Raw genomic sequence first — 26,616 nt, 5'->3', positions numbered from 1 at the left:
ACTGTCTTCATGCTGAAATATGTTTTCTTACATTGCCAGTATAGCTCATGCATGGTTGTACAGGCAGTTGTGTGCAGAGAAAAAGATAGAGTTTAGAAGTTATGGTTTATTCTTGGTTTTGGAATGCATTTATTCCTGGTCAAGGGGGAGAGTGTTAAAGATGCCTTGGTGCACTTACTGTGGAAGATTCCCTTTTTTATGAACTCTCCAGAATGTAGAGGCTTGCTATTTTGCTATTTGAGGTATTTAAAATCATTGCAGCAGAGTTATTTTGCTGTAGTAAACCATTCACTACTTTCCCTCCTATTTCTAGAACAAAGCAATAGCTACACCAGTTCAAGGGGTTTGGGATATGAGGAACAAACAGTTTCACACTGGAATCGAAATAAAGGTCTGGGCAATTGCTTGCTTTGCTCCACAGCGCCAGTGCACTGAAGTCCACCTTAAGTAAGTTTGTTCAATGATCAATGTTTTGTTCATGTAGTGAGTTTGAATGTATTCTCATAGCTTCCAAAAGTATTAAGCATGCCATTAGTTTTAAAACATAAAAATGACAGAACTATGTGTTTTTCCGGAAATTTGATAAATATAACTATTGTAAATAGAAGAACTTGAGGGGGGGAATCAGTTATCTTTTTAAAATAAGTAAACGTTAACCTATTTGCAACCAGTGATTTTCATGTTTTGAATGTAATATATATACAATAGGGCCCCACTCATACGGCTGGTTACATTCTGGACCCCCGCTGTAAAGCGAAAAGCTCTGTAACTCGGAACTCATTGAATAGAATGGCGTGCAACGCCTGAAAACCACCGTAAAAGCGGAACAAGCGCCGTATGAGTGGGGCTTTAGTCTAATTGCGTCTAATTGAGACCGCTGCATTAACGAAGCACCATAAAGTGAAGCGCTGCAAAGCGTGGCCCTACTGTACATGTAACTATTTGAGCTGTGGTGTTTATATCGGGTTGGTAACCTGTGATCTTCCAGATGTTGATGGATCACCACCGATCCCAGCCAGCATATCCAGTGGTCAGAGATGTTGGGAATTGTGGTCCAGCAACATCTGGAGGGCCACAGGTTCCCCATCTTTGATCTGTATCATAATCAGAAATGTTACATACTTTTGAGGCAAGACAGTTGCCATTGTGTAGTTTGAATGGGAATTCATAAAATGTAAATACCACACCTAGGCATCGTCACTTGGAGGGAACTGCTACTGAACTTCAGGGCTATTTCTTCCAAGCATTTGTGCTTGCAGTCTTAGATTATAAAATGTTTGCACACAGATCTGTCTCTCTTGCTTCTGAAACTGTCAGGTTCCAAGTACTTTGGCATGTATATTAAGTGTTATTTATAACATGCCCCAAATTTACTAGCAATAATAAACCGTCAGAACAATTTTGATCCCTGAAACTTGAATTTGTATGTTTTTGTATTTGGGAAATAGGTGTTGTGTGCTTCTTTGCAGGAGGCACCTGCTTGCTTGTAGGAGTGGAGATGTTTTGGGAGGGCAGGAGATCAGGATGAATCTGCTTGGTAACTCCTTAGACCTGAGTGTGTCTGGAGGAGCCCCCAAGGATTGAAACAGAAGAATTCTATAACTGTTGTAGCCCGCCCTGGAACCTCTGGGTGAAGGGCGGGTAATAAATTCTAATAATAATATACTCAGAAATAAGGAAATTGCAGATATGTCATTCATGCCAATGGGAATATATTGGTGTGTCAAACACTGGCTTCATTCCTTTAAATGTGTTTCTTGCTTCATTTTTTTTTTTTTAGGTCCTTTACAGAACAACTGAGGAAGATCTCAAGAGATGCAGGAATGCCCATCCAGGGTCAGCCCTGTTTCTGTAAATATGCCCAGGGAGCAGATAGCGTGGAGCCAATGTTCCGACATCTAAAAAACACCTATGCTGGATTGCAGCTTGTAGTAGTCATTCTGCCAGGAAAAACGCCAGTTTATGGTCAGTATATGGGAGTTACATTTGGCATATTTGTTCAAATTTATGCAACATGGGCATAGCTTGTCTCTCCCCCCATAGCAGTTATACTTGAACCACTCTATCTATTTATCTACCGGTCTTCCTCCCTTTCTTGCCATGGCATTGCTTAGAGCTCTAGATGTTTGTGTATCGATTTCCTTTAATGCACCAGCATACTGTTCTCAGAGGAAGTGCCTGATCTTGGTCTCTCGTGTGCAGTGCAATCCTGACTGTTTGGTTTTGCGCTTTCTTCTGAAACAGTATGATAAGCAGCGGGGAAAGAAAGCTTTGTGTATGTTGCTTCTGTGCATAACCTGCTGAGCAGCCTTTTTCTCAAGATCAACCAGGCAGCAGAAGCTGTTCTAGAGATCTGGTCAGAGACCTGCGTCACGATTATTGTGAAAGGTGAATGACAGCAATAAATATACATGTTCGTTTATACAGAAATTCTTTGAGATTAAACCCTAAACATTATTTTCACCATATCCAATTTCATAGGATTATGTATATTATTTTACGTGTACCCCCTTGCCATAGGAAATGGATGACATGGTGCATACTATGGTTATAGACAAAGTTTGCTTGTTTATTATAAGCATTTATATTCCATCTTTCAATCGCATTCTCCTGGTGCCTTGCAAAAAAAAAAGTGAGGGAGGGGGAAAGAAACAATACCAATAAAAAACAAGCAAGATAGCAGATCTTAAAACAACATGAAAATGTCAATAAAATGAAATGAAAACTAAAAAGTTTGGGGAAAAGAAAAATGTCTTCACCTAGTGTTGAAAGACAACACCATAGGTTCCAGGTAAGCCTCTTGGGGGAAGAGTGTTCCACAGTCAGAGAACCATCGCTGAGGAGGCCCACTCCCTGATAGCCACCTGCCTGGCCTCAGATGGCAGGGACATCTGTAGAGGGCCCTCTACTGCTGATCTTAATGTATGGGCAGGTCTGTGTGGAGAAAGGTGGTCTGATGATCTCTTGTCATAGAATAATTTGATTCAATCTGTCTTTGACTTGGCAGCGGAGGTGAAGCGTGTTGGTGATACTGTTCTTGGCATGGCCACACAGTGTGTGCAGATGAAAAATGTGCAGAGAACAACGCCACAGACTCTTTCCAATCTGTGCTTAAAGATCAATGTCAAACTGGGAGGAGTAAATAACATTTTACTGCCCCAGGGAAGGTAAGGGTGTGTGTGTATCAGTATTCAGTGGCAATATTCTATTACATTAGACAGTTCATAAATGTGCACCTCCTTTATTTTCTGAGAAATAGTTGTATTCAGTGCAGCATAATTTATTTGTCCTGTAGGAGTGTCTTTTTTAAAAAAAATAGTTTGTTTCCATGGTTAGATTTTAATTAACGTCTTGTAATAAGGCATGATTCACTAGAAAAGACAATAATGCTGGGAAAAACAGAAGGGAGTAGAAAAAGAAGAAAACCAAACAAGAGATGGATTGATTCCATAAAGGAAGCCACAGACCTGAACTTACAAGATCTGAACAGGGTGGTTAATAACAGATGCTATTGGAGGTCGCTGATTCCTAGGGTCACCATAAGTCAAAATCGACTTGAAGGCATATAACAACAACAGTAAGGCAGAAACTGAAAACCTGGAATCTGAGATGCCCAGTTCTTTTTCTACATTATACCAAAAGTCTCTGTAGTCTTGATTAGCTCTGTTGCTGGAGTAGAGAAAAGATAGAATGAAGTCACCCTGTTCATTGAATTCTGATGGCCAGGCTAAAACAAATGAAAAAATACAGACCAAAATTAAAATAAATGTGCATCTTATCACATTGTGCCTGAGGGGATGCTAAGAGTTGTGTTTCTCCCTTTGAAATGGAGGGAAAACAAAAGCCATGATATAGCATGGGAGGGGTGTAGCTCTTGTTCAAAGGGGAAAAAAGTAAAAAAAAAAATCCTACTGGGCATGCATCTTTAGACTAAGCAAAAATAGCTCCTGCATGTTTCTGGTAACGCTCCAAAGAGTGACTAAATGAGAAGTGCCATTTATCTATGCAAATTGTCTGCCACTTGAGACAGCCATGTGTTTCTAAAGCCAGGTTTAGATCTCTTTTGTAAAGATAAGCAATTCCCCCTCCCCCTTTGCCATGTTTAAAATGGGGAACAGCTATTGAATCACAAATCAGTGTAGGCTGTTGAAAGACATGGTGTGTACTACATCCACATATAGTGTTTGAGAGGGGTCCACAAATTTTGGCTGCCCTTGGTAGCCCCCCCCCCCAATTGGGGAAAGGGCAGGTCTCGCCCCTGACATCATGCTGGATTCCAGAGGCACTCAGGAGCAGTAAGAACTCATGCCACTTTGGAGTACCTTTTTGAAGCCCAGTGCAAAGCCGGAAACAGCTTCCCATGGTGCCTGTTTAGTAATGTCACTGTAGAACAAGGGTGGGGAACCTTTTGCTCTCCAGATGTTGCTGGACTACATCTCCCATCATTCCTTACTTTTGGCCTTCTTGGCTAGGACTGATGGGTGCTGGAGTGTGACAACATATGGAGGGCCACAGGTTCCCCATTCCTGCTGTAGAAGAAAATGTGGGCTTTCCATCTGAACTAACTTATTTTGTAAAAATTCGGTGTCATATTTTCTTTGAATTAGGCCTCCAGTATTTCAGCAACCTGTAATTTTCCTCGGTGCAGATGTCACTCATCCACCAGCTGGAGATGGGAAAAAACCATCCATTGCTGCTGTGAGTAAATTGTGTATTAATCACACCAACTATGTATTTTTCTGTGCGTACAGTGGTTTTTCAATAGATGCATTAGTGTGATAGCAGATTCTTCTACATACACCTTTAAGTGGTCCAAAACACTGGGTGCTCTCTTCTCCATCCTGCATGAGGCAGGTTCTCTGAAGAAGGATTTATCCAGGAGCTGAAATAGAAGACCCCTTTCACGTCCTCCTTAAATCCAATCTTTCTCATGCCTTTATAGCGATTGGCTGTAGGTTTCAGGTCTGTTCTGTTCTATTGGCTTCGTCCAATGTAGACAAGATTTCCCCCGCTTGTGGGCCAGGTAGGGAGAAATGAAGAATGACAACAGCAGTCGTAAATGCTGAGCTTGCTCCTGGCCCGTCATTCCTTAGTATCCAAGAGGAGCCCAAGCAGGCCTCACAAATGTGTCTCTTCTACCTTGTAGATCGTTCAAATTGGGAAAATAGATTCAACATCACATCCTTTGCTTCGGCAAAGTGGGTTCTTTAAATCTGAGTGTAAAGCTTGTGTTGGCCCCAGTAGGCCAAGCTAAGGATAGGATGGGCTTGTTGGGCTGGCACACACTACTTCAAGCAGTCTCCTTAAAGATCACGTCACTCAGATAGGCAGTGGAAACACTGCTATGACACATTGAACACAGAGAAATCTATGCATGCCGAGAACGCATGCAGAGCCGTGCTGGATCAGACCAAAGGCCCATCTAGTCTAGCACCCCGTTCTCACAATAGCCAACCAGATGGTCCAACGGGAAGCCCACAAGCAGGACCCAAGTGCAACAGCACTCTTGTGATTCCCAGCAACTGGCATTCAAAGGCATACTGCCTCCCAGCAGTGGAGGTTGAAGGTGGCTACGAGTAATTGAAAACCTTACCCTTCATGACTTTGTCTAAACCTCTTTTAAAGTCATGGAAGTTGGTGGCCATGATTACCTCTTGTAGGAGAAAAATTCATAATTTAACTATGTGCTATGTGAACAAGTACTTTTTTCCTGTCCTGAATCTTCCAACATTCAGCTTCATTGGATGTCCCTGGGTTCTAATATTATCCACTTTTGCCACACCATGCATAATTTTATGCACTCTATCATGCCCCCCACCCCCTGTTAACACTGTTAGGCTTCAGGATATTTCCAGTATGTCTCTTTCTTCTCTAACCTAGACATAGAAGGGCTTGGAACCCCCTAATCTGCATGCTTTTGGGGGAGCCAGATTCCTGAACAAACATCAGCCTTCCCCCTTGTGAGGAGAGGGTAGCAACTATGCAAAGGTAGCCTAGGGAACTGGTTGGAAGCTCAATAACATGCCACCTTTAGAAAGAACAGCGATCTTGGCAGACTTATTGGAAAAGGATGTCAGGTGACTCCTGTTTCTACCCCAAATGGGAAATCCTGCAAGAAATTATATTGAAGACCAGCCTAACAGAAATTCCAGTGCCCTGAACAATGAAGTATGTGGTGCAGCCACCTGGTTTTCTTGTTGCTCTTTCACTAGAAGTTCCTGCCCACTGATTGAGGTCACATGGTGAGGCTTCGCTCTGTGTTCCACCACCATCAAAAATGTGGCTGGCATTGGAGTTTTTTCAGTAGCACTTCCTAGGCTATGGAACTCTTCTCCACGGTGGCCTCACCCTACAGGCACTGTCCTCGGCAGCCAAAACTGTTCTGTTTTGTTGGGCCTTTGGCCTTCAGTGATTTTGTATAATTAGTTATTTATTTTTGTTGTATTATCTGCTGCTCTCCATTTTCAGGTTTTATGAGTGTTTTAATATTGTGATGATTGGATTTTTGTGATTTATACTGTAAGCTGCTTTGGGGGCTTTCTGGTTGAAAGGTGACCCCATAAATAAGGATTTCAGGAGGTTCTGAAACATTAAGTTCAAGGAGTGCTCTTCCTCCGTAGCAATGTGGGGGACCACTCTGTTGCACCCCAGTGCTTTTTAACTACTAGGAAGTGACAAGTTGAGAGAATGGAGAAATTGGGCTTTGGAGATTTGTCAAACAGGTCCACGATCCACCATAGCTGTTCTTTTCTGTTTCCTGGATTGTTTCCTTAGAGCAGAGGTGGGCAGCAGGATCCGGGGAATCGTTATCCCCCCTGCCCACTCTGGGTCAACTTTTGATAGGTTGAGTTGGTACCACCCTGCTGCCCATCACCTGACATCATAATGATGCCAGGTGGTTGACACCTATCAAAGTGCAAAGGAGGTTATTGTAACTGCCACTTAGCTGATTGGTGGTGAGAAGGAGCCCCTTTGAAGACTCTTCAGAGGGGAAAATGATTCTAAAACGGGACTGTTTTCTCTTCCATAGAGAAAGCTGTTTGTATTCAAAGTGGTGGGGTAAATGCTTTGAATACAATTCTTCTTTTAAAAACAGAGTCTTTTTTTCTTTCCAAAGGAAGCTTGTGCAGTGCTTCCCAGACAGTCAGCTGATTGTTGGGTGTCTTGGCAGTGTTCCGCAAGGGGCTCTGCAGTCTTTTTTCCCCAAGCCCTGACTTTACCTGCCCCTCACCTGATGCCATATAGAGCGGCTGGGCTGAAACAGCTTTGTGGGCCAAATGGGGAGACTTGACAGGCCTAATGAGGCCTGCGGGGTGGAAGGTTCCACACCTCTGCCTTAGAGTGATCCTTAGCTGTTAAAGGGATTCATTTCAGTTTTGTAGCTGGACTTAGATACTGCTACTGTGAGCGAAAGGAACATGGCACACGGCAATTGCAATCACAAGATCTTATATGCACTTGCCCATTAAAACACATTTTTATTTTCCAACAGGTTGTAGGTAGCATGGATGCCCACCCTAACCGATACTGTGCCACTGTGAGAGTCCAGCAGCACCGCCAAGAAATTATCCAAGACTTGGCTGCCATGGTCAGGGAGCTGCTGATTCAGTTCTATAAATCAACCCGATTCAAACCAACTCGGATTATTTTCTACAGAGATGGTGTTTCTGAGGGGCAATTCCAACAGGTTCATATCATTTCTCTCCCCCCTTCTTGAGTTTTATACAACATTTTTTCCTTTGTATAGCATTAGTTTGGAAGGGTAGCATAGGTGGCTTTTATTGATGCATCTTATTTCTTTCTTACGTGTTTGTTTCTCCCCTTCTTCCAAGAACTTTGGGGTAGCACACACATGGTGCCTTTTCTCTCCTCCAACTCCTTTTCCTCAGAACAGCTTTTTGAGGTAGATTAGGCTGAGTGAGAGTGACAGGCCCCAGGCCATAGTCTGACACACCATCAAACCAGCTGTATTGTGAAGTGCTTTGAAGAAGGAAAGAAGTGCCAGAAGTCTCCTTCCACGCCACCCACCTGGTGTAAATTGATAGAACGGATCTCTCCCTTTATTCTACTCTTCTTGCCTGAGGCTCATGGGAGGAGGGTCTTATCTGACTTTGCACAGAGCCTCTTTAGAGGACAACTTGAGTTTCTCACTGCTTGCTTCTCCCCCTCTGAGTTCTCTGGCAAGAGCAAGGGACTCGTGGAGGGAGAAGAGATCAGTGGTGGCCACAGATAATGATGGCCACTAAATGATCGGACCCTGAGCCCAGGCACACCTATTTGTAAGAATAAAAGTTCCTGGGAATTTGCTTATAATATTGCTGTGCCTAAGGGTAAAATCTTTAACTTATGGTAGGATCAGTCCTTAACAGAGCTACTTGAATATTCTTGTTGCAGTTATAATGGTACGTCCTTTTTTTTTTTTTTTTTTTTTACAAGTGTATAAAGCTGGGTTTTCAAAATTGGTATAGGACTGGGCTTGGTTTTCTTTAAACCCAGACTGCCAGTGCTCATGTAATGCTGAAATTGGTCAGATAGGAGCTGGGGTATTTGTATGTGAGAAGGGCGGGGCAAAGAGGTATGATCCCATGGCCCATGCTCTCTGTCCCTATACCTTTCATTTCAGTGTTGTTTGAACCTTAGATTTAAAGTCTGTGTGGCTGATGAAGAGCTCTGGAATATAATACGCAGTGTTTGCCAAACCTAGCCAGCATGCCTGGAGCAATACAGACTTTTATTATAATGTTGATCTTACTCCAAGTACTCAACAGTCTATTTTAATCTCATTAAGTGAAGAATGTTGGATAGATCCTGAGTTCTTGAGCACTGAAAATTGCCTGTTTTGCTACCAGGGAAATACCTGATGCAAGCTCTGAAAACGTAAACAGATTTTTTAAAATGTATTTTTCTATTTCTATGTAGCGTTAGTAGCATTTTAGAATGTTATGTTTCCCTCCCTCTCTGTGGGGTTTAGGTTCTCCATCATGAATTGCTGGCTATCAGAGAAGCATGTATTAAACTAGAAAAAGACTACCAGCCTGGAATTACATTCATTGTTGTGCAGAAAAGGCATCACACCAGACTCTTCTGTACAGACAAAAATGAAAGGGTAGGTATCACATTTTCTAGAGACAGACTGACAATAAGCAAAGCCTGCAGATGATGAAATAGGCTTCTGCTGGCTGAGGCTAAGCCACCTATCGTAAAAGAGAAGGAATCATCAACAATTTATACTGTAGCATCTGAACAACCTTTTGAGCAAATAAATACTTGTGTTTGCTCCTGTATTACAGCTTCAGAATACAGTAGAAAAGAAATGAAAACTTAAGTCTCATTATTTTATCTCTACAGGTTGGGAAAAGTGGGAACATTCCAGCAGGTACAACAGTGGACACAAAAATCACCCACCCTTCAGAGTTTGACTTCTACCTGTGTAGTCATGCTGGCATTCAGGTATATTCTTAATGCGTAATCTCATTCTGTAGGACAGGTGTGTTGTGGCTATTCTAAGTCTTCTGCATCTCAGCTGTCTGTGCACTTGATATACAGCTGCTGCAACTCCTTGAGAACAGTTTCATTTGATGCGGCCTGGTGGCATAGACAAGGTGCTTGTGATGATGCAGCCAGCAACGTATCCTCTCGACCCTTGCTCTTCTTGGCTTATTAAAGCTTGCCAAGGGGGTTTGACCAAGTGGATCCAGGGTGTGGTCAACACATCATTGCAGGAGGGAGTAGTTCCAGCTGCCTTGAAAGAGGCGGTGATCCAACCACTCCTGAAAAAGCCCACCCTGGACTCATTGGTTTGTGACAACTACCGACCAGTCGCAAATACCCCCTTTTCCCCAGGTAGCATGCCATCACGTGGGTATTAGCGCCATCTAGCATCTGAAGGCAAGAATGTATTGAAGTCAAGACCTGGGGCATCAAGCCCCTCCCACTCCAGTTCATTCTTGCCTTTGTCCGAGGAATGTGCACAAAGGGCGGTTCTTAAGCACATTAAAAAAAAGGTGTCCCCGCACTTACAGTGCGAGTCGTTTCCGACTCTTAGGGTGACATCTTGCAACGTTTACTAGGTAGACCGTATATATGGGGTGGGATTGCCAGTTCCTTTCCTGGCCTTTCTTTACCCCCCAGCATATGCCGGATACTCATTTTACCGACCACAGATGGATGGAAGGCTGAGTGGACCTCGACCCCTTTTATCGGAGATTCAACTTCCTCCTGTTGGAATCGGACTCCGGCCGCGAGCAGAGCTTCGGCTGCATTACTGCCGCTTACCGCTCTGCGCCACGGAGGGCATTTATGCACATTAACTGCTCAATTTAATTCCCCACCTTGCAGAAATTCAGTATGGCATGTTCAACCCATCTAGATCTTGGCTGATGGAAGAAGAAGAAAAGCTTTCCTTAGCATTGTTTGTGTTCTGTTTTCAGGGGACAAGCAGGCCATCTCATTACCATGTTCTCTGGGATGACAATCGTTTCTCTTCAGATGAGCTTCAAATCCTTACCTACCAACTATGTCATACATATGTACGCTGTACTCGTTCTGTTTCAATCCCTGCACCAGCATATTATGCACACCTGGTTGCCTTCAGAGCCAGGTACCATCTGGTGGATAAAGAACACGATAGGTGAGTAACTTATTTGGGACTGATAGAGATGGCCAGAGTTGACAGTCTGTGTGTAGATTGCTTTGAAGCTGTATAACATGCTTCACTTAGCTAATTGGTCCAGTGAAATATCTTTTTTTCACTTTCTTGTTATTAATAAACTTAAATGATAATGATTTTTTTGTAGGAACATTCACATTATTATTCATTATTATTAAAAGCTCATTCACACCTTGCTTTTCTACCCAAACCCCCACAAAGTAGTGAACCACAGGTCGAAATTAAATTAGATAAACCCACAAAACATAAAAAGATCTATATAAAAACCCATCAATATAAGGAAGGCATTTTATTGTCATTTAAAAAGACAACCACGGCTAATAAAACCTAACACATTAAAAAAAGATCATAACATGACACGTGCAATCTTATACATGTCTTTTCAGAAATAAGTACCACTGAGTAACTGAATGTTTTTAAGAATTATATGATTGGGAGTGATCTTGTGTCTGTCTGTCTGTCTATCTCCTGACAGATAGTTATGGTTTGGGATGTCTCTGGTTTAGCGGTATCCCTGTGGTAGATGCAGCAGACCAAAAACCATTTTGCTTTAGCATAGTGAACTAGGGCTGGCTGAGGACTTTTGATGCTCAAGTTGGACTTGGCAGAAATTTTTCCTTGGCTTGGGGAGCAGTACCTGTAACTTGTTCTAAGGAAAAAGGCTTAAAATGTTGGTTTGACCATCAACAAAAATAATGTACATAGTAGGTAAGCAGCTACCTAGTTCTGTACTGGGTAAGTTGGGAGCAAGAATAGGGCTGCTGACATAGGGTCTCTCTGTCTGATCCCTGTGTTTGGAGGGGAATACCCTCCTGCTCTGGGAAAACAAAATAATACAAGAAGCGTATTCCTATCACATCACAATGTTGATGCATGATGGTATGGAGGAAAAGCCCACGTGGCCAGGCTCCCAGCTTGCAATAAGCCAGCTGTGTACATATGATGCCCAGAATCCATCACCACATGCTGTTGCTGAGGGATCTAGTTCCTCTGTCCCCTTTCCCATAGGTGGCACACATCCCATAAGGGGAATAATTGGTCCTAAGCGTGCTAAATTACTTGTGGAATTCGTTTTTTCCCCTAGTTTATTTGGTATGGGCTAAATGAAGCAATACATCTGAATTGCCTTAAATGGAAATTAATTTCAGGATAGATAAATTAAACAAAGTAACCTTTGTCTTTCTTCCCTCTTCTAGTGCCGAAGGAAGTCATACCTCTGGTCAGAGCAATGGCAGAGACCATCAAGCACTTGCAAAAGCGGTTCAGGTTCATCAAGATACATTGCGCACCATGTACTTTGCTTGACATGTTGCAGTGATTTAAATAACTCAGTTCCAAGTTGGATTCACAGGAGACCAGCTGCACTTAGACCAACAGTTGCCCCAGCTACAGCGACAGCCAGCAATGAGTGATGCATCTTAATTTTATTAGGTTTTTATTTTTAGTATTTTTTTTTTCATTTGCAAGGAAGCCTTCTGTCCGGAATTTCAGACTTGATTGCGAACTGCAGACCTGTACAAAATTGCACAGCTATTAGAAGTGTGGATTTGCCAAAATCAGAAGCTGCTTTTCAGGAGGAAAGGAAAAAAACAAACAATCAAAACCCACCTTTTGTAACTAGATCTAGAGCTGTGATCTCAGGGCTAAAAACAACACTTTTCATTTAGTTATACCTTTCTCCATATACACTTCTTTGTAACTAATCTGAAAATACCCAAGTAACAGAAGGCTTAATAGGTTGGGGAAAAGCTCTGAATTTTGCTTTTATTCCTGAAAAGAAAACAGAGTGCTAATTTGGGTACCACTGAAATCCTCTGTCATTTTGGATGCATTTACAAAGGGTTTAGTGTTGAAATGCAACAGGGGAAGAGCCCTGGTTTGCCCTTTGCTGTCTTCTAGAGAAACAGTCTGTGTGGGTCTATGGGCAAAAAAGTATTTTTGAAGTATGTTCTTGAATGTTTCATTGTGCTGTTTTAAGTTTTTCAAAGAATGAATTATGGAATTATTTCAGGAAGAAAAGGGAGTTTATTATACTTTTTATTAGGTCCATTGAAAGATAAGCAAAGTGTGCCATTGAAAATGTATTTTTTTCCTTTTTTCAAAAATCCATTTTGATTACTAATCATGGAGTTTGTCCTATAGGACTGTGACACTTAATTTTCCAAAGCTTTTCTAAAGAATACGGGTCTGTGGTGATACAGTACAATCTTTTTCACTGTTATGTTTGAATTAATGTAAAATTTATATATGTTTCACAGTATTAACATGATAGACTAGATGCTATTTATTTTTATTTACTAAGGAATGCTCAACATATTTCTGTTAACATATCATAAATTCAGGAATGCTTTGGATTTGAAATGAGAAGTTTATCATGAGGACACTAGTGATTTGGGTTGGAACTGTCCAACCCTAGCTTCTTTTGCAAGTTCATTTCAACAGAGCTTGTGTGGGATGCTTTACCCACATCCCCTTGAAATGAACAGAGGATATACTGTAGGAGTGCTTGGTGTATTGCACCTTCAAAAGCAGGAATATGCAACTGACTTAATGAGACAGGGCTGAGAGATTTACCTGGTGTATATATTGTTTTGTTTGGTGTGTATCTGGAAGGCTTGCTGAGGTCTCCCAGCTCAGTAGATCTAAAACTCAGTAGCTTAGGCATGGACATGAAAGAACAATTCTTGATTAATTCAAGCACAAAAATGATTTTCCTGCTTGACCATCTGAGACCGGGAAGTGAAAGGAACGAGATCTGATGTTTACTTGGGCAGGGAAGTGTCAAATCTTTTGCATAGCAGGGGTGGGGGAGGTTTGCCCTTCTCTTTGAAGAAGCATTCAAACCTACTTTAAAATAAAAGCTTCTGTACATTTGCACAGGGTTCGTAGAAGTGACTGATCACACACACCATTGCACTAATGATGACAACAGGAACACTACTAAGATACTGTAGAAGAAAGCCGGGGAATTTTCCCTCCTAATCTGATCTTGCTGGACTTTTAAAAAAAGAACTAAACACATCAGGTCAATGTTAAGTACCCTTTTTATGCTTTTAAAACCTCTTTAAGATACATTTGGATTTATTTTCTTTCTCCTAAACCACTGCTTTGCAAGATTTGTGCCTCTTTCTCTATTTGAGAAGTGGGGGAAATGGGAACAGACTGTGCTAAGGCTGTTGGGGTATTGTAGAACTGATTGTTGATGCCTGGGCAAAAGAGTCCTCAGTTTTTTGTTGCTTATAAAATTGTAGGGATCTAATTTAGATAGTCTGCATGTAGTAAGCACTGCCTCATGTTACCAAAAGGCACGGCTGGAACAACAGGCTTTTGAGGCATGAATATGTCATGTTTTCTTTTGTTGAAATGAGTGTGTTTGTGTGCCTGTTAAAATTCTGTACACTGCAGTTCCAGCAGCTTGATAAGTTTAAGAAAAACAGGAACCAGGCATGCTGTCTGTCATTCTGCTGTGGAAAGCAGATTGCAGCATCTCCTCCTGAACTTTATAGTATGTTAACTTTTTCTTTATGGATTTGTTGCACTTTCCAGCTAGTGTTGGGGGAGAGATTGAAATGTGAAGTCACATTCAGGTTTCACCATTGTTCAGTTGGTGAACAAGCTAGTTTTTAAAAGCTGATATCCTGCTTTGGAAGTTTTGTCCCAGTTAGCTGTCTGTCCTAGACAGGCAGTTAAGGTGACAGTCATTTGTTCTTTCCTTACGTCTCCATCACCTCCACCAGGCAGAAAGAGATTGGCTAAAATGGTAGAATTTTCCTTGTCTTCCTATCCAGAACTGAGTGGCCGGGTCACTGCAAAGAGCTCTTTCCCACAGCTACTGTTAACTAGCAGTAGCTGCTGACTTCTAGGTGCTAGTTGGCAGCCAGTTAGTTCTTTTCATTCCTTCCATTTCCATCGTTTTCATTGAATCAGCATTCTCAGACTGCAGACATGTGCCCACAGAGGTTGTCTGAGCTTGTGTAGATCCTCTCCAAAGAATTAATGTTGTCTTGTCACTGGCATATGCAGCAATTTTGTGTGAGTATCTTTTCTGTGTAGAAGGAATAGGGTTATTTTCTGAAAGTTGGATATTGTTATGGCAGAAAGGAGAAAAATGCATGTTCTTTCTTTTAATCTTGTATACTGTAATATTTAAAATAGCCCTTTTGCTTTTTCTTTGTTAGATGCATGGTGAACTAGTGTCTAGCAAAATTCAGCAGCAGGGGGAGGGGTTGTAAAACTTTTTTTGAACAATTGACAATGCACTTTGAAAAGATAGGGCACTCTGAATATGCACAGGAATTGCTTTTTATAATATATGCATAAACCAAAACTCCAAATTGAAACAAAGCATAAACCTTTCTACACAGCTTTTTACTGAATTGACTCTTGAAAGCACAGCAGTATCTCAGGTGAATGATTTCATACACTTCTATCCAAAATATTCTCCATGACAACAAAGGAGAATAGTTTACAAAAGCTGAGGTGGAGTCTAGGATTATAACATATCCCTGGAAGTGCTTTTAAATTTCATCTCATTATTGGAAATCACTTGATAAAACTGATTCTGTTAGTAATTTGGCTTCTTTTTTAAAAAAAAGTTGCTTCTTTTTCACTTGTAGAGAAGCCTGGTGGTCTGACTGACCACTTCAGTTGGTAATAAAATAAAATAAAAAATCCCATCAGTGTTCGGCTGTAGCCAAGCAGGCTTTGCAGAATTCCATTGCCTGTAATTGCTGCAGTCCTTTCTCATTCTTCAGCTATAAGGATTAGACTGTGCTGCATGTTTATCTGTATGCTGTTGCCTATTTGATGCTTAAAAATGCATGTAACATCTCAAGACAGAAGAAGGGGCTGATATCTGGGCTGTAGCAAAACCAATTGCTTTGCTGTTGATTCCATGTTGCCAAGTAAGAAACCATCTGTTGTAGGAAGCATTTTTCTTTTCTTTTTTTGCGGGAGGAACACCCTTTAGAATTAAAGTGTGCAAGTTGTAACTATGCTAGAACTTCACTATAATGTGGGGGTTGAGGGACAAAGCATGCACCTGTGTTATAGGGGTTTGGTGTAATATTGAAAACCACAGTACTGTGCACATTATTCTACTCTGGGACATCGTCAAACCCATGATATATCTGAATCTGCGGTATAGCAAAACACATTATGAGGTTCCATTGTATCTGAGTTTCCTGTTCTTGGTTTTTTAATTTTTTTTTTTACGATGTTGAGATGTAAAATAAGAGTGCAGCAACCAGAGCACAAACCAATGAACCAGCCAAATAACTGAAGCCATTTTATTTTTAAAAGCGGGATATACTAGAATTGGTCTCTTGTGCCTTTTAAAAATACTCATTCCTGATGCAGAGAGAATGGATGCCTTTGGGAGCATATGAGCATTGGTGTCGCTTCCCCTTGCTCACTCACTCGGAGAGGCTGTGCTCTGTTGGCCAGAGATGATGACAAAGGGTGTGGAATGGGAGAGCCATGGCCAAATCTCCTCTCCACCACATTTTCAAGCCGTTAAATTATGTCGTGGACCCAGCCAAGTTCTCTGCCTCTCTTTGTAAGAACAGGCACAATCAAGCCACCAAGTTTTCAGTACTGTTCTGGTGCTGACTTGATATGGGATATACAACACATTTGAAGCTGTATTGTTGAATATTATTGTAACACAATGGCTGGGGCACTGGAATAATTCTGATCTAAAAACTTGCCAAGGCCATTTTTTGCGTGGTGTATGTCTAACTTGTAAAGATGTATTGTGTGACTTCACATGGCATCTGTTGTGGTGGGTTTCTTCAAGGGAGATACAAGTTCTTGCAATGTCTTTCCCCTTATTCCTCTGCTTTGCACATGCATAACTCCTGTTATGCTGGGCTGCTTCTACCTGTACCTAAAAGACTGATAACATGTAGATGTAAGGTAAGAAGTATGTGTAGGTCAAGAGCAGCCAATGTGGTGCCCTCTGAGTATTGTTGGACTCCAGCTCCCATCAGCCCCAGCCAGTATAGCCAGTGGTCAGGGATGAGAGTTGGAGTCTCAACAACTCATGGAGGGCACCATGTTGGCTATTCTGTCCCAGTTTATGGAAGCATCTTGATAGTTCCAAGTTCTTGGAGGAAGTTGTGTGTGTCTTAACTCTTGATTTAGGCTGTTAGATATGGGAGTAGCCTAAAAATTGTTAGGCAACAATAACGTCGCCTCAAAATTAACATGAGGAAGGCATCTGGGTTTCTCACCAGCCTCGCATGTGTATCTTGTCTAGCCCCCCACCCCACCAGCCTAAAAACAATGACCAGGATCAGATGGGATTGGAAGTATCTATCAAAAGCACCAAGCCTTATCTCTTGAGGTCAGTGTAGTCTCTTCCCACCAACTTGAAAACTAAATTGGATCTTAGTGTGCTGAGTGACGCTTCACTGCCCCTCAGTCTGGAGGGAGAGTTGGAAAATAGGATCAGGAAGTTGCCTATATCAGTTCACCACTATGTGCCCGTCTAACTCATTCTTGTCTAGTCTAGAAGCAGCTTTTTTAGGGACTAGGGTCCTTCACATCATCTGTGACCTGATCTTTTTGTTGCTGCTGTAAATAAGAGATACCAGGATTCAAATCTGGGACCACCTGCATGTAAAGAAGGTGTTGGGGAACCATTGGCTCTCCAAATGTTGCTGAACTAGAACCCCCATCAGCCCCATCAAGCATAGCCAATGGCCAGGGATGAGGCGAGTTGTAGTTTAACCTCTGGAGGACCAAAGGTTCTGCACACCTGATGTAAAGCATGTACTATGGTGCCTGCTCAAAGGGTACCCATGTTTTGAATGGCATGCATTTCCATTTACACTTTGTGGGACGAGATTTTGCCTTTTGTTTAGGGATTGTAGATAGAAATCTTGCCACATGTGATACAACGTAGAGAACAACTCCTGTGGCATTCCTTAAGCCATAAGGTCTGTACGCCTAAGGAACTTTATGCCTAAGTAGCTGTAGATTAAATTGCATTTTTAAAAGTTGTTTTTCCAAAAGCAGTTCTTGTTTAAACAGCTTTGTAGATTTCAAAATGGCATTTGCTCTTTGAGGCTGAGATAATGCAGTCTGTGACAAGGTGATATATATTCCTTTTACATTTGTAGATGATGACAATTTTGCTTTTGAAAGCATCCAGGCAATCACTTCTAGGAAAAACTCAAGCAGGATGTAATTGCACTGATTCCTTTTATTTCTTTTTACTGTAAGGGATTTTCTGTTAGCATCTGCTGTAGCTATTGGAATAATACTGTACATAGTGTTAGGACAAGGCAAGAGAGAGATGTTCTGCATTCATTGTTGTATTTCTAGACCGAATGGCCCATTTTACAGTATTAATAGAGGAACCTAAATGCTCATATTAGTTTCTGCGTTTTATCCATTTGTATGTAGCTGATAAATCCTTGATGGACAGAGATTGATACATTTGCTCTGTATGTTTTAGTGAAATTTAGACTTGTATTCACTCCATAGTTTCTTTTAGTCCCTCTCCAAAATGCACTTTGCTTGCAAAATACCTACCCCCATGCCCCCTTATTTTATGCTCTGGTATAATCAGCTTATGTATAGCTCTGCCCTGCAGTTCATCACTCCCTTTTTGACCAGTCGCCCATGCTGCTTGATTATAAAGAGTGCAGATTGTGACACTGTGCCAAGGGAAATGGCTGGTGGAGAACCTCAGGATCTGCTTCATTTGGATGTTTTCACGTGTCTGTTAAAGAGTGGCTGTGTGACACCATTGATTGGAGGGCAGAACATGGGCTTGTGCTTCATCTTGTGCCTCAGGGCTGCTTAGCGAGTGGAGCTGCTGTCACCCAATCTCTCATGAAATCTCTGTTCTCATGGAGTGGGCAGCCCATATGAATAGCTGTGACATGGATAGCCTGTGACGCAAATTGACCTTTCTGTATCCACTTGTTCTCTACGGTACCAGTGTATCTGCTAGTAACCAGTTCTTTCTGTTGTTGAACTACCTTTGGCACACTTATTATAGGCAGATAAGCCTATGCCCCTGCACTGTTGTTCAGGTTCTTCCAGGCGCCCCCCCCCCATCACTTTTTCATGTTAAGCCTGGTGTTGTGATCTGTTTGCTTGGTGTGGTATGTACCTTACTTGCATCCTATTTAAATGCCTGCTGTCTTTTTCATGTTGTTGCCTGAAGTATTAAAAGAGAATGTATTTGGCTTGGCCAGATTGCAGCGGAGAGCTCTTCAGTTAGCAAGCAGATAGTTTAAAAAACTACCTCCTTCATTCTTTGAAAGAGATTAGGGTATTTTCCTTTTTAAAATATGATTTTAACATTACTGAGAAGAGCTAAATTTCACCAAAGGGACCTGAGTTCCTATGAATTATTGGCTTCTGATCTGAGGAGCCAAGTGCCATAAGGGGTCTCATAAAATCCTTGAAAGAGCATTTCTGGACAGAATCCATAGGAAGTTCTCTGCCTGTTTTGCAAAACACCCCCCCCAAAACACGGCAAATTGCTTTTACAGATTTGGCATGTGTTTACGGATTACAGTGATATCATGGATCAGTCAACTGTTACCTTATAATTTCATTTTTTTTCGTATTGCTGTTTCCAAATAAGAAACATTTCAGTGTTTTAAGTGTAGAGGTACGTGTGCACTTGGAGCGTTTGGCCAGAATCCATAAAGCTACTTTAGATGCACCCATAGGCTTGGGCATGCACTTCTCCCCTTTAAATGGAAGGCCCTTATTCCATATTATAGGTTGCTTTTGAAATTCCCTTTTGTTTCAAAAGGGGTTTGCCTCTTTTATATGAGGGATTGCAGTTTGAAAAACAAGCCCAAAGTTCCCTTGTGCTTATAGAGAACTAGTTATCATGTTCTTTGGATCCAGGTGGGCACAAACATGTAAAATAATATATAAAGTCTCATCTTTTAACAGAAGGTAACATGAAGGTGCTTTAAACTTATTTTGAATCTAGGTTGACGTTATGTGTTGAGTATTTTTAAGATTCAATTTAGGTAATTTTTCTTGAAACTTCAACCTTGAAGATGCTGTTTTCCCCTTCACAAGTCACAGACTTATATAGACTCTAAATGTGCAAAAGGAAAAAAAAGTTATTGAATGTTTTATATTATGAGTGTGTTCTGTTTCATTGTACAAGAATTTGGTCACACCTCAGAACCTGAAGTGAGTGCAACTAAAGGTGCTTTTATATCAAACTAAACTATATAAAACTATCTTGTAATCATCACATTATTCTGATGATTGATTACATCATGCTTCTCTATATTGCTATCAAGTTTGCTGCCTTATATGTCATAGGGGTGTTATCCATAGCCACAGTAAGTGATTTATGGGTAATTAATGCAAATCATCTTAAAGTTCATATTGTCAGTGAAGTTTACCATCCAGAAGAGACATGTTTGCCAGTGGTTTGCAAATAGGTTTGTTCATAATTTCCACCATCCTTTGATGGCTGAAATCCAGAAAACTATGTTAATCCCGCTGGGGCTTTTTTTGAATGGAAGACCCTGCCATGCCGTATCACAGTGTGGGCTCGATTGTTCCCTGGAGTTTCAAAAGTGGGTTGCCATGTGGCAAAAGGACAGTTGCCATTCAAAAGACACAACCTCAAAGCCCACTTGGCTGTGGAGCACTAGTGGTAGGATGGAGGAAACTGCCTTACATTGGGTCGCTTAGCTCAGGAACAGCAGCAGTTCTCCAGGCTTTCAAGCTGGAATCTCCCAGTTCTGTTTAGTGACACCAGGGATTGAACCAGATACTTTTTGCATGCTACATCCCAATGGTGAAGGCTCTTTTGGATTGTGGCTTACACCCTTACTCTGATAGAGATGCTCAGGCCTGGTGACTAGCTGCAAGTTGCCTGAAAGAAAGAGTAAGCAATCTAAGTTCCCTTTCAAAACTCAGTGCTGCTTGGCATGAGATCCTTCAATATGTGCTTGTGCACACAGTGAAGCATATTTCTATTTCTCTATGACCATCCGAAAGCTGGTGGAGTGTGTTCATGGAGGCATCTGAGCCACCGGGAATCGGGATGCTGGTGTAGATGGACCTTTTGGCCAGATCCAATAGGACGGCTCTTACATGTCGCCAACCATGGTTTTAAGGGAACCAGCATGACATTTGCACTGGCTCTGAATTTACAAGAGAAGGTTTAACCTTGGGGGAATAAAAAGGTTGCTACCGCTAAAATGCCAGCAGTTGATGTTATTTTCAGCTACTTAAACCTGAGCGAAGGAGGACAGTAGGGGCTAGAAGGGTTTTAGAATCATAGAATCATACAATAGTAGAGTTGGAAGGGGCCTATAAGGCCATTAAGTCCACCCCCCTGCGCAATGCAGGAATCCAAATCAAAGCATTCCCAACAGTTTTGATAATTTAACTTACTGAAAACCTGCTGAAATTAGCATAAGTGAGTACCAAATTGTGAAAAGGGAACTAGCATACTTCAAATACTACTTTACAACACAGAACTTTCTTTCCCTTCACCTGTTGTTCAAAATCTGTCAAAACTCCATAAAGAGTGCAAGGATGTAGCTCGATGGCAACTTCTTAGGAAAACTTTATTCCACATATCATTATGGATATACTTACAAGAGAAAGCTTGTTATTGAGAAATTGCAAGTATGCAACACTATGATTCTAGCTCTGAGAGAAGAATGCTGCTGCTGTTGCCTCTAGAGTGAGCCTGGATATGAGTGATCTCTAAATTCAAGGCAGCTTTTTCTCTAGATAGTTTTAACATATACCAGTGGAATAAAGCAAGAATAATGTATGCAAAAAGCTCTTGCCTTTTTGTTTTGTTAATCTCTCAAGATTATGACTAGGAAAGAAATGCTTGGGGAGGGGGAGGATGTTGCCCTCCTTTAAAAACAAAAACTACCTCTGATTATAATTAGCTTGGCAGTATTGTGGTCACCTTTTCAGTCCTTTTTAAGAGGCGAAAGGATGTTGTGTGTTGCAAAAGCCACAGTGTTGTTTTCCCTGAGGGTTTCTTCACACATGAAATATTTTTAGATGTACCTCTTAAACACACACATATAGAGTTGGAGCTGGGCTTGGCTGTGCTTCCTTGCTGAGCATCCCCAGGGTGGTGAACCTGGGTTTGCCATTTGTGTAATGTGTGAAATGGCCCTAGAATCCCAGCAGTTGCAGGTTCTGAGACCCCAGAGCGTGTGGACAAAAGTTATTATTTTGGCCAACAGCTATTAAACCAGAATGAATCCAGAATAGTAAAAAATAAATTGTGGGGAGGAAGGCCAGTATGTATAAGAACATAAGAGCCCTGTTGAATCAGGCCAATGGCCCATCTAGTCCAACATTTTGCTTTCCTAGTGGCTAACCACATACCTCCACGGAAAGCCCGAAAGCAGGACCTGAGTACAAGAGCACTCTCCTCTCCTGTGGTTTCCAGAAACTGGTGTTCAGAAGCATACTGCCTCCAACTGTGGAGGGAGAGCATGGTGTAATCTGACCTAAAGCTTTTATACACTTCAGATTTAACTGACACCTCCTGGGCTTATTTTGTAGCTTGGTCTATGCAATTGTGGTATTTTTCTTTATAAACACTTCTTGGATCCAGACTAAGTTGCTTCATTGAAATCAATGGGTTGTTGTTATGTGCCTTCAAGTTGATTACGACTTATGGCAACCCTATGAATCAGCGACCTCCAATAGCATGTTACAAACCACCCTGTTCAGATCTTGCAAGTTCAGGTCTGTGGCTTCCTTGATGGAATCAATCCATCGCTTGTTTGGCCTTCCTCTTTTTCTACTCCCTTCTGTTTTTCCCAGCATTATTTTCTTTTCTAGAGAATCATGTCTTCTCATTATGTGTCCAAAGTATGATAACCACAATTTCATTATTTTAGCTTCTAGTGATAGTTCTGGTTTGATTTGTTCTGAGACCCAATTATTTGTCTTTTTTAGCGGTCCATGGCATCCGCAAAGCTCTCCTCCAACACCACATTTCAAATGAGTTTTTTCTTTTACCCGCTTTTTTCACTATTCAACTTTCATATCCATACATAGAGATTGGGAATACCATAGTCTGCATGATCCTGACTTAAGTGTTCAGTGATGCATCTTTGCATTTGAGGACCTTTTCTAGTTCTCTCATAGCTGCCCTCCCCAGTCCTAGCCTTCTTCTGATTTCTTGACTATTGTCTCCATTTTGGTTAATGTCTGTGCCAAGATATTGACAATCCTTGACAAGTTCAATGTCCTCATTGTCAACTTTAAAGCTAAATAAATCTTCTGTTGTCATTACTTAATTCATTATTAACTTGTCCCAGTTCAACTGACTAAATTGGGATCCAACCTGTTTAGAAAACAAAATACCTGGGAACTTCATTTTCATACATATTTCTTTTGACCAGAAAGAAAAATGAAACTTTAAAACAAAGTATGATGTTGTTGAAAAAATTGATTACTTAATGAAAAGCAGATTAGTGAATATTTCAAGTGGTACTAAAAATAATATATTTAATTAGTTTACACCCTTTTACTGCCTCTCTGTTGCAATGTTCTAGGCTTCCAGGATATAAAGTATCTACAGAACTATAAAATTAGCACTTGAGGAAAACTGCAATTTTATTTCTACCCCATTAGTAATGTAGAGTTTCCATTTAATTGTATGTATATTGTATATTTCACTCTATACATTCATCTATAAAAACTCCATGTAGGAGATTTGGCATTTAATGCATTGTGTGTACCTTAAGCATTTTTAGTTACATGCTTGTGATATGGTTTCTTTAACTTAAGCCTTAACAAATGTATGAAATTTGTCCAACATCAGAATATGCAAAAAGATTAGTTTAGTAAGACTAACTCTTTTCCCATGAAGGCACAAGAGATTTTTTTTAACGATTCTATCCTTAAAACCAGTCTGCATTTTTGAGGAGGCACCTACCCTGTAGCCTTGTCACTCTATCTCAATTTTTACAGAATTTTATAGTTCCTGGATTTGGGTCTAGCCACGTTGTTGATTGAGACATAGTGGAGAAAATATTAAGTAATTGGATCAAATTCTTATTTTTAAAGGGCTAGGGGATTAATGTTGCTTCATTCCCCCATCTCAAATGCAGTTGTGTGAAAGAAGAGTCTTCACTATTTTAAAAAATGTACGTACATTGAAAGCTCTGAAATAGCGATGTTTTTTGCATCTTATAACTGACATTGAACCTTTCAAATTAGAGTTGCAGATGGGGTGGTGGGGAGCCAGCACTCTTTCCAGTTTGGATCTACCTCAGAGTAAGCAGTTGGGTGCTAATTTATTCAAATTATCAATGAGATTGTCCAAAGTGACCAAATAGTATGTGATTACTTGTCATCTGAAGACAAGCTTATTGGGGGGGGGGGGGTTGTGTTACAAAAATGCATTTGGTTTTTTTTTCATCTGTGTGCCTTTTGTGTTGAGTCCCAATGCATAGCAAAATTGTCATATTCCTATATTAAATATAAATCCTTTTTAACAACGAAACTGAAAACTGTCAAATTAGAGTTTCTGAAAATTATGAAAGTGTATTTTTGTGTGTAATAAATATATAAATTTACAGCTTAATAGAATGCTTGTAATGTGGAGAGATTTTAGAAACAAGGCATTGATACTCGGATCCCAAACTATTCTATGCATACATTTGAATGGCCATACACCATGCTCTGTGGAGCTTTTCAATGTTTGCCCAAAAGGAAGTGGTTTGGCAGTTTAATCTTGGGATATGAGTATGCTCCAATGAGTTAGCCACGTTCTGTGGGCTGCCCCACTTGTTGCAATGAAGGAAACAAATCTGCACAATAGATCAGCTTCCTCCATTTAAACAGGGAAAACTGTGACCTGGATAGTTCCAGGGGGAGCTCAATGTGTGTGAAAATGTGTATATGTAGCTACTGATACTCAAGCTGTACACATACATGTATATAGTAAAACGTGGAAGTGGTGTGCGTGTCAGGTAACGGAATAAAACATCAAAGTAACTTTCTGCATGCTTTTATATAACAGTTTGAATACCCTTTTTATATAAACCTTTTTTTACTTACCTTTTTTTTGAGACTGAGTTGTAATATACTATTGTTTTTGAAGACTGAAAATTTAACTTTATAAACAGTAACCAATATAGCATGGGAATCTTTTCCTGTAAAAAAATAAAATGATGATCTAGTTTTAATACCGGGGTTGGGGAAGCTAAAGAGAAAACAAAAGAGCACCAACATTCCTAAGTGGCAGGATTTAAGCTATATCCTAAAGGAGTTTTTTTTTGTTTGCTGTAAAGACTCAATCAACAGGAGAAAAAGTGTGTGTGTTACAAAACTGCCCCAACGGGTCTATAAGTAAAGCTATATTTTATAAAAGAGTAACCAACCTTTTAATATGCTGCATATAAGTGATCAGCATTGTTGCACTTTCTCAGTAATAATGTCCTGTAAATTGGCTTATGGTAAAGAATTTTAAAATGTTTTTAATGTACCATAATACTTGGGCAGAAGATAAGGAGACTTACAGGTACCTCACGATTGAAACAATAGCCTGAATATGCTGCATTTTGTTCCTTTTATTTCACAGAGCATTTTGTTTGGCTTTCATTAGTTTTATTATATTGTTAACAGGCTACCTGACTTTTAATTTGTATTTGTTGGATCCCCTGAAGAATTCAGAGAGTTGGTCTCTCTTCACTTGGTTAGTCTTATCCTTTACTGGTGTTAGTTCAGTAGAAAAGTTGTTATCAAGTCTGCCCTGCATTGTTCAGTAGAGGGTGTAGTGACTTTTTACAAAGTAGATTTTAGAAAAAGGAAACTAAGGTTGTAAAACAGGCAATATATGTTCTCTTTTGGTTTGTATGCTTGCTTCATAATCATTGAACATCTGAGATGGGGAGAGGAGTTGCTGCTTTCCAACTGGAAAAAAGCAATCTTATATTTGGACCTGTAATAATTTTATATTGACCAAGGAATAAGCTAACAGGTTAGTTATGATAGCCTAACTGGACAGCTGAGCCACATTGTTACATCCAAACACCCTCCCCCTTGGAAATGAAGGATGGTAGCCACCTAAGCAGTTGTGCTAGCTAGGGCAAAGACTTTCAGCTGCGCAATGGAATTTCCGTGCCCTCTCCACTCCCTGTACACTCTGTAAATCTTCTCGGGAGGGTTGGGAGAACTCCCGGAACAGATTTAGGAGTTGCATGGGGAGAGAAGAGGGTAGGGAACTTTGATTGTGCATCTAAAAGTCCTTGTGCTAGTGGGACTGTATAGTTGCATACCACCCTGCATTTGTATCCAAGTGATTTCAAGCAGCATATGCCCTTTGGATCTAATTTCCTTCAGAATAACTAACTGGGCAATTTTAATTCCCCATATGCATTGTAACATAGAAGAGATTTGTGTTTAGGAAGGGAGAGAAACTCTTGAAGGAAGTTTCAGAAGACTGTGAAATTCAACATTTATTGTCCTGTTTTTAAGCTTGGTGGTTCCTCTTTCCATGTTTGTTTTACAGCTTGCTAGTAAAATACTTTGCACTACTTATGCAATAAACTCATGACAAACTACCCTTTTACTTTTGTTTTGGTTTCTTGTGTATGTGTGTGTATATATTATAAACCAATACTAAAGATTTAGTGTAGTGTTTTTTTACCTCCATACCATAAGACATGTAACAAGCTCAAAATGCTGTAAATCTTGATGAAATATGTGAATGATATTTTATAAAGTTATTTTGTATGGTGTCAATTTTGTTTCTGCCTCATAGTATGTCAATAAATTACTCATATTTACAAATTCAAATGCATCATTTTCTGTTATGCATAGATCTCAATTGCCTGGTGTAGTTATTACATTTTTGATCTTCAAGGAGTTTAGAGAAGTATATATGGACTCCCCTGCCCAGGCAATTTTCCATAGGAGGTATCCCATCACTGCGGGTATCAGCTCCACCTATCGTG

At 40.6% G+C, this 26,616-nt stretch overlaps 1 protein-coding gene across 2 annotated transcripts in view; it reads left to right on the top strand.

The window, feature by feature from the left end:
• Window positions 1–25,755, top strand: part of AGO2 (argonaute RISC catalytic component 2) — a 74,924-nt gene extending 49,169 nt beyond the window's left edge. For both annotated transcript variants that reach the window (XM_061607030.1, XM_061607029.1), the window contains exons 11-19: window positions 314–447; window positions 1,781–1,965; window positions 3,008–3,167; window positions 4,608–4,698; window positions 7,493–7,687; window positions 8,972–9,106; window positions 9,349–9,450; window positions 10,431–10,630; window positions 11,866–25,755. In XM_061607030.1, coding sequence (XP_061463014.1) covers window positions 314–447; window positions 1,781–1,965; window positions 3,008–3,167; window positions 4,608–4,698; window positions 7,493–7,687; window positions 8,972–9,106; window positions 9,349–9,450; window positions 10,431–10,630; window positions 11,866–11,974 — 1,311 coding nt within the window. In that variant the 3' untranslated portion in view covers window positions 11,975–25,755. The remainder of the gene's footprint in view (window positions 1–313; window positions 448–1,780; window positions 1,966–3,007; window positions 3,168–4,607; window positions 4,699–7,492; window positions 7,688–8,971; window positions 9,107–9,348; window positions 9,451–10,430; window positions 10,631–11,865) is intronic.
• Window positions 25,756–26,616: the final 861 nt, after the last annotated feature.

The sequence above is a fragment of the Rhineura floridana genome, chromosome 1 (genome assembly GCF_030035675.1).
Source record: "Rhineura floridana isolate rRhiFlo1 chromosome 1, rRhiFlo1.hap2, whole genome shotgun sequence".
NCBI classification, from domain to species: Eukaryota; Metazoa; Chordata; class Lepidosauria; order Squamata; family Rhineuridae; genus Rhineura; species Rhineura floridana.
The sequence above is the reverse complement of the archived record's forward strand: the minus strand, read 5'-3'. Positions and strand labels throughout refer to the sequence as shown.